This window comes from Parambassis ranga, chromosome 9 (genome assembly GCF_900634625.1).
Source record: "Parambassis ranga chromosome 9, fParRan2.1, whole genome shotgun sequence".
Taxonomy (NCBI): domain Eukaryota; kingdom Metazoa; phylum Chordata; class Actinopteri; family Ambassidae; genus Parambassis; species Parambassis ranga.
The window spans coordinates 22,945,505-22,954,057 of record NC_041030.1 but is presented as its reverse complement, the minus strand read 5'-3'; the positions used below and the strand labels follow the sequence as shown (position 1 = coordinate 22,954,057).

Sequence of the window (8,553 nt, the reverse complement as noted above, 5' to 3'; positions counted from 1 at the left end):
AAACCAAACCCCTCTAACAGACACAAGTGACACACATGAGGGCAGGTGATCAAACAAGGAGGGAAACCACAGGAAGTAAAACTCAAGACAATGCACAAGGAGGACAAGGCTGTCAAAATAAAACAGGAAGCACGAGACAAGACACAAGAACTAAACAAAAACCCAGAGAAACAAAACACCAGAACTACAGGAAAAATAACTAAACACAGATTAAACTAAAGACCCACAACAAGGAAAACAAACCATAAACAAACACCAGGTGGTGACATCATGTGTCCTTTCAGAAATGGAAGTCAAAGACATTCAAGCCCTGGTCATCGATAATGGATCCGGTATGTGCAAAGCCGGATTTGCCGGAGACGACGCCCCCCGTGCCGTCTTCCCCTCCATCGTTGGCCGTCCCAGAAATCAGGTACTGTCCAACAGCAGCCGCAGCTCCAGATGTGTCCACATGTTACATGTGACTGACTCTGTGTGTTTGTAGTTTGTGATGTTGGGAATGGGACAGAAGGACAGCTATGTGGGACAGGAAGCTCAGAGCAAGAGGGACATCCTGAGCCTGAAGTACCCCGTGGAGCACGGGATGATCTGCAACTGGGACGACATGGAGAAGGTGACTCTATGTTGGAGCTGGAGTCTCTTTGTCTCTGTGTCTATCTGTCTCTGTGTCTCTGTCTGTCTCTGTCTCTGTGTCTCTTTCTGTCTCTGGCTTCATGACGTCTGTCTGTCCTGCAGATCTGGCATCACATCTTCTACAGTGAGCTCCGTGCGGCTCCTGAGTTGCATCCAGTCCTGCTGACCGAGGCCCCCCGCAACCCCAACGCCAACAGGGAGAAGATGACCCAGGTGTGTGTGTGTGTGTCTGTGTGTGTGTGTCTGTGTGTGTGTGTGTGTCTGTGTGTGTGTGTATAGTAAAAGTAAGAACACTGACTAACATAAAGGTGAAAGTGTAGAACATATAAAAGAATATTAAAATAGACTGATGGTGATTTACAGTGAATCTTTAGCAGAGCGTCAGGGAACAGCTCAGTTTAAAGTCTGGACCTGAAGCTGCCCTCAGTGGGTGCATGTGTCTCCTCTGGGAGAGAAATGTCTTAAGATCAGAAGCTCACAGGAAGTCAGTGCAGAGCTGAGAACTGACGGAGTAATGTGCTCAGTCCTGTTTGGTCTAAGAACCTGAGCAGCTGCATGCTGGACCAGCTGGTGGTCTGATGGTCTGATGGACAGCTGTGAAAAGACCACCGCAGTGAGCCGCCCCTGCTGGAGACAAAGGCAGGGATAAGGGTTTCTCATGTTGTGACTTAAGACATCTTAGTTTGGACTTTTAAGGTGATTACATGCTGACTATGTGCAGGGCTGCAGACTGACTTTGTTTTACTACAGTGTCCAAGTGATTCCCAGAGTTACTACCAGTGGTGGAAAGTAACTAAGTATTAGTACTTTGTTACTGTACTTAAGTACCTGTACCTGTCCTTTCTCCTCCACTACATGTCTCCAGTGTCTGTAGTTCCTTGTTCCATGTGATGAACACAGTGTGGACTGATGTGAGGTCAGACTCTGCATGGAGCTGGTGTCACGCTGCAGCTGTGTTTCTATAATGAGCCTCAGTCATGATGCCGGTGCTCTGGCTCAGTGAGCTAACTAGTTAGTTGGTTAGCTGCTGTCTGCTAACACAGGTCCATCCATTAATGTGTGATGAACATGAATCATCACATGAATCTACAGCAGGAACACTGACACAGTAAACATGCTGAATGCCTGTTTGTTATCAGCAGCCTCTCTGTTCACTTGATGCCCACAGCCTGCCTCAGGACACACAGACCTGTCCACAGCCTGCCTCATGACACACAGACCTGTCCACAGCCTGCCTCAGGACACACAGACCTGTCCACAGCCTGCCTCATGACACACAGACCTGTCCACAGCTGCTTCTGGACTCAACATGGACATTAACTACACATGCTCCATTTTACTTTGATTATTTTAACCTGTTCACATCCTTTGGAAATCAATCATATATATTCAGTGTGTGAGTACGTTTACTTTGAATACTTTAAGTACATTTAAAAGTACTTTTACTTAAGGAGGACTGTTAAAGTAGCACACTAGTCACCATAGCTTAGGACGTGTCTCTTGTCCTCTAGCAGGACAGTATCTGGCTCTAACCCACAGGACAGGGTAGGGAGAGAGAAGTGGCAGCATATATAGGCTGAAAGGTCATGGTCCAAGGACTGAGCCCTGCAGGACTCCACTGGTCAAGGACACTTCTGTTGCCCACCAACTCAACTCAGCTTTATTTCTAGAGCACTTTAAAATCAACCAAAGTGCTGTCCACAAATACAAAAGCATATAAAACACATGAAGATAAAAAAAACAATAAAAACATAGTAAAAACATAAAACAGTAAAAGTCAACATCTCAGACTGAGTTAAAAGCCAAGGAGAAAATGTGTGTTTTCAAAGAGGATTTAAAAGCTACAAGAGAGTCAGCCTGCCGGGGCAGATTGTTCCATAGTTTGGGGGCAGTGACTGCGAAAGCACGACCCCTTCTAGATTTCCTCTTTGTTTTTGGGACTATTAAAAGAGACTCATCTGCCGACCTGAGAGAGCGTGAGGGAGTGTATGGCTGAAGCAGGTCGGACAGATACTGTGGGGCGAGGCCATTAAGACATATAAAAACAAATAAAAGAATTTTAAAATCAATCCTAAAATGCACTGGGAGCCAATGAATGGAAGCTAAAACCAGAGTGATGTGCTCAAATTTTTTGGTACCTGTTAAAAGTCGGGCTGCAGCGTTTTGAATTAATTGCAGACGAGACAGCAGCGTCTGGCTGAGCCCAACATAAAGTGCATTACAGTAGTCAAGTCTACATGAGATAAAAGCATGGATTCAAATCCCAAAGTGATGTCTTGATAAAAATGGCTTGACTTTGGCTAGTTGTCGTAAATGATAAAAACTGGACTTGACAACTGATTTGATCTGCACATCGAATTTCAGACCACTGTCCAGTTTTACCCCCAGATTTGTGGCTTTGTGTCACATGTTGACTCAGAGGACCCAGATCCACATGAGTTTTGGAAGCATCACAAGGGCCGAACAACATGACTTCAGTTTTTTCGTCATTCAGGCTGAGAAAGTTCAATGACATCCATGCCTTAATCTCTGCAATACAGTCTAAAAGTTTGTCTACACAAGAAGCCGCTCCCTGTTTTAGTGGCAGATAAATTTGTCAGTCATCAGCATAACAGTGAAATGTGACTCCATGCTTTCTGAAAATAGATCCAAGAGGAAGTAAATACAGGGAAAAAAGAAGAGAGCCAAGTATAGAGCCTTGAGGAACACCACACGTGAGAGGTGCTGCACGAGACTCCGCTGTTCCAAGTTGTACACACAAGGTTCTCCCTGTTAGGTAGGACCTGAACCAGTCTAAAGCACCACCTTGGATGCCCACCCAGTTCTCCAGGCGAGACAAGAGGATCTGATGGTCCACTGTATCGAAGGCCGCTGTTAGGTCCAACAGAACCAGTGCAACACAGTGACCCGCGTCTGAAGCTAAAAGAACACCATTAAAAACCCTCAACAGTGCTGACTCCGTACCGTGACGGGTTCTAAACCCAGACTGAAACATCTCTAGAATGTGGTGCCCCTCTAAAAAGGAATTCAGCTGGCAGTAGACAATTTTCTCCAGAATTTTAGAAAGAAATGGGAGTTTGTTTGTTGAAATTGGCCTAAAATTAGAAAGCACAGAGCGATCTAAGCCAGGCTTTTTAACCAGTGGTGTCACCACCGCATGCTTAAAACTCACAGGTACACTCCCACTTGACAAACTGCTGTTTATGATATTAAGCAAATGTGGTGCCAGAGTAGAGCAGACCTCTTTAAGGGCCCTAGTGCTCACAACCTTGTTGATAAAAAAGCTCAGGAAGTTCTCACATACTTCAGTGGAGTTCTCCAAGCAAAATGACTGTGGAGCTTTAAGAACAGAATTTACAGTTTTAAACAAAACACGAGGATCGTGACAATTAGATAAAATAATCGGAAAGATATTTGGTTTTTGCAGACTTTACAGTTTTCTGATAAAAGCGCCAGCTGTCCCTCAACATCTGAAAAGACACCTGTAGCTTGTCCTTCTTCCACTTTCGCTCTGCTCTCCTGCACTCGCGCCTGGCAGCACATATAGCATAATTTATCCACGGCTTAGGTCTGGGTTTGGAAGGCCTCATTTTTAGTGGAGCCACAGCATCGAGCACAGTTTGGCATGTTGCGTTAAAATAAGAGGAGAGAGTCTCAACATCACAATTTGAGCCCAAATCTTCAGTTGGGCTGAACACTGAGTTAAAAGCTGTGCAGAACTGAGCAGCAGTGGAAGAGTTAATAATACGACTGCGCTGCACAGGAGCGCGAGGTTTGACTGTGTGACAGGGCAGAGGTACCTCAAACACAACAGGCATGTGGTCCGAGAACACAGCATCACAAACCTCTAAGCTACAAACAGTAAAACCATGGGATAAAACAAGACCTGACGACCTGACGTCCTGGAAGAGTTGAAGTATGAGCAGTCAGGTGGCAAAAGTTCACAAAGAGCACTGGACTCACCGGTAGTCATCCATGTTTCTGTTACGCACAGAAAATCCAACCAGTGAGACGTAAAGAAATCCTTAAGGATAAAAGCTTTGTTGGCTAGTGATCTAGCATTCACCAGGGCCATCCTGACCGGAGCTGGAGCCGGCGCATTAGTCGCCTGGCGGATCCGAAGAAGTGGCCGAAAGTTGTGCAGGTTCACCCCGCGCCCATGAAGGTAGCGAAAGGAGGAGCAACAAGTCCCTGGTCCCTCATCTGTACCACCATAACCAGGGAGGCGGCGATCGGATCCAGGGAGCGCCATGAGACGAAGCGGCGACAGTTGGATCCAAAGTATTCCAAAGAGGCCTCAGGAGAGCACGCCAAGCACTCTTTTAGCTTCACCAGTCTGCCACTGCGTTTTCCCCGGCGTCTACGCCCTCTGCGCGCAGGTAGAGATGGAACACGGAGAAGGTAAGCCGGTATACCAGAGAGAACCGGGGGCAGAAAGTTTTCTGTCCATCATGTCCATACTGCCCCAAATTTTCAAAGGACAGTCGAAGATGTGTTTGGCAATCATACACCAGCAGAGCGTTGACATTTAAAAGGACAAGCGACAAAAACAGCAGAATTACAACCAAAGTTTGTGGAGACAGAGAGCGGGCCGTACACACTGGCGCCATCTTGCCCATGGCAACAAAGAAGCTGCTCCTCTGGTCTGATGGTTTTAACCACTCGTTAAACCAACCAGTGCTCAGGTCGGTGCAGCATGCTGTGATCACGAGCCGCACTGAGCAGGACAGACGAGCTGCCTGCATCAGGACTGAGACTCATGTCATTTACCACTTTAACCCTTAAGAGCCTGTTTCAGAACACTGTTGAGTTTGTCTTAATACACCACATTGGAAATGTCCCACACATAGGTTTGGTATCTTTTTTTCAGAAAACCTGACCTTTATGATCTGATCATATTTTTAATATTTAGTAGGTTATTTTTAACCTACTCTATTAACATTGGACCCAAAAAACTTTTTGGGCCCAAAAACAAACAAAGATCACCAAGTCTGAATGGAAAAAAATGCTCAGTGAAGTGGAGCAGTGGAGGAAGTGAGGTTTACTGCCGTTGCCATGGTTACCAGAGTGATGCTGACTCTTTCTGTACAGATCATGTTTGAGACCTTCAACACTCCGGCCATTTACGTGGGCGTCCAGGCCATCCTGGCTTTTCTCGCCTCTGGTCGTACCACCGGTGAGTGAATGCCCACTCTGATCTGTAACAAAATGGCCGACATCAGAGTCCTGGTGTGTGAGCGTGTGTGTGTTGTTGTTCTGCAGGTATTGTGGTGGAGTCTGGTGACGGTGTCAGCCACACTGTGCCCATCTATGACGGCAATGCTCTGAATCACGCCATCATTCGTCTGGACATGGCAGGCAGAGATCTGACTGACTACCTGATGAAGATCCTCCCCACCACCGGTACGACCTCCTCCCCGCAGACCCCCTGCAGAGGGAACTAGATCATGATGATGTCAGACTTTTGAGCATTCATGGAGTGTAATGTGTACATGTGACCTCTGACCTCCAGCTGAGCGTGAGATCGTGCGTGACATCAAGGAGAAGCTCTGCTACGTGGCTCTGGACTTTGAAAATGAGATGCAGACCGCAGCCTCCTCTTCTGCTCTGGAGAAGAGCTACGAGCTTCCTGATGGACAGGTCATCACCATCGGCAACGAGAGGTTCCGCTGCCCCGAGGCGCTCTTCCAGCCCTCCTTCCTGGGTTTGTAGCCACACTGAGAGGAAAGTCTGGAGGTCCTGGACCATCCAGACTTTAAACCTGTTTATCTGCTGCTCCTCGTGAAGCTGCGTGTTGATCAGGACCACGTGAAGTGGACCTGAACACTACCTGACTTATTGTTTGTGTTCAGGAATGGACTCGGCTGGCGTTCACGAGACGACCTACAACAGCATCATGAAGTGTGATGTGGACATCCATAAGGACCTGTACTCCAACACGGTGCTGTCCGGAGGCACCACCATGTACCCCGGCATCGCTGACCGCATGCAGAAGGAGATCACGGCCCTTGCTCCACCCACCATGAACGTCAAGGTACACCTGTACGCTCTGTAACATCTTCGTTATTTGCAGTGAACGTCCTCCTCACCGTCTCTGTCTCTGTCCTGCAGATCATCGCTCCTCCAGAGAGGAAGAACTCGGTCTGGATCGGCGGCTCCATCCTGGCCTCCCTCTCCACCTTCCAGCATATGTGGATCAGTTTGCTGGACTACGATGAGTCTGGTCCCAGCGTCGTCCACCGCAAGTGCTTCTAAGCGGCCCCTGAGCCCGGCGGGAAGTCCACGTGCTTCTCAGCTGTCCGGTCCAAATCTAAGTGTCGTGAGAACAGAGGACATGAATCCAGTTTACATGAGAAGGTTTCAGCTCCTCCCTGAAGCTCCTCTGAACTCTGACACACGTCTGAACATGTTACTGTCACAGCTCTCAGCTTCCACTGGTCCTGCTGATAAACAGTGTTATCACAGAACATCTGTCTAAATAAAGTGTGTGATGCTTCCAGCGTCTCTGGGTCTTTTTGTTTGTTTGAACGTCCTGCTGTAGAACTCGTCAGCGGGGTTTGGCAGGTCTGGGATTTAAATCAGATCTTCTGTTGGTGGAGAGGTTAGAAAAAACTTAAAGATGAGAGCCTTAATGTATGAAATGCTAATGCTAGCATGCTAGCTCCGTCTGTGAGCCTCTAAAGCTCCTGATGACTTGACTCAGTGAACCTGGTCTGACCCAGGACAGCTGCTGAGGGGAGAAGCGTCAGAAAACAACCAGTGGTTGATGTTTTGTTGACATGTTCTCATTTCAATCAGAACAATCACAAAGGCACAAAGGTCCAAAAGGCTTCAGGTTTGTCGGTGAAAGAGGCAGAGTGGCGTGGCGGGCTGGTTTTTCTGGTGGAGTGAGGTGGAGTCAGGAGGAGACAGGTGAGCCAACCCTCAGCCCGCAGGAAGCCACGCCCAGCCACTCTGAACGAATCGGACCTCCCACAGGAGGAAGACAAGAAAAGCACCCAAGCATCAACCTGTCAAAGACCTGGGCTGGACTGAGCAGAGAGCAGCATGTGTGATGGAGCAGAGAGCGTGTGGAGGCAGAGAAGAAATGAAGGAGAACCAGAGACCTGCTCCAGTCAGACGGCTGTGTCTGCATTAAGAAACGTGTCTTACACAGTAGTCATAAGTTTCATTATAAGAACTAAATCACAGTCTAAACCATGTTCCTGTTCCTCCCCTCCTCTAACAACACTGAGCCTGGTTGGACTGTGAACAAGCTGACGTATTGTTCCAGTAAACACGCAGTGGAGGAATACTCCCTCTTGTAGTCTTTGACAAACAAGGACCCTGTTAATTTTCAGAATCTCGAATCATTTTCTTCATAGTTTTCGTACAACCTTTTTTTTACTGATAAAAATGAGACAATAACTAAATAAAAACTCACATGGTGCCAAAAAAGAAGACGGAATGTAGTGACACTTGTCAACAAATAAAAATGAGACAAAATTATTGATGGAGGCGAGATCCAATCAGAGCAAATTACTAAAATTCTATGATGTATATTTGTCTTGTAATAATTAAGGTTTGATTGTGCAATAAAAACAGACACAGCATTAACTGTTGTCATTTGAAACAGACATGTCTTTATTTAACTGCCATGACCTTTTCACAAAAGAACAAAAGCAGCAGTGAACAGTGAGCTGCTCTCTAAAATACTTTGATATTTAGTCGAATAAAACCAGACTAAACGTTGAAAAATGTTGATGACTAAAATTAAATGACATTTTAGTCACAAGACTAAAATAAAAACTACATTAAAATTTGCTGCCAAAACGAACACTGCAAGGAACAGCTGAAAACAGACGAACACCGCCCTCTGCTGGCAGCGGTGGTTTCTGTGCGCTCACCCACTGACCAGCAGAGGGCGCACTACAGTCCGGG

General features: G+C 46.8%; 1 protein-coding gene across 1 annotated transcript; it reads left to right on the top strand.

The window, feature by feature from the left end:
* The first annotated feature begins 284 nt into the window (after positions 1-284).
* Positions 285-7,103, top strand: LOC114442016 (actin, cytoplasmic-like). The gene is made up of 8 exons (XM_028415253.1): positions 285-412; positions 485-613; positions 736-846; positions 5,725-5,809; positions 5,896-6,036; positions 6,146-6,337; positions 6,486-6,667; positions 6,745-7,103. The coding sequence occupies exons 1-8, from the start codon at positions 287-289 to the stop codon at positions 6,886-6,888; spliced, it is 1,110 nt and encodes a 369-aa protein (XP_028271054.1). The 5' UTR covers positions 285-286; the 3' UTR covers positions 6,889-7,103.
* The last annotated feature ends 1,450 nt before the right edge of the window (positions 7,104-8,553 follow it).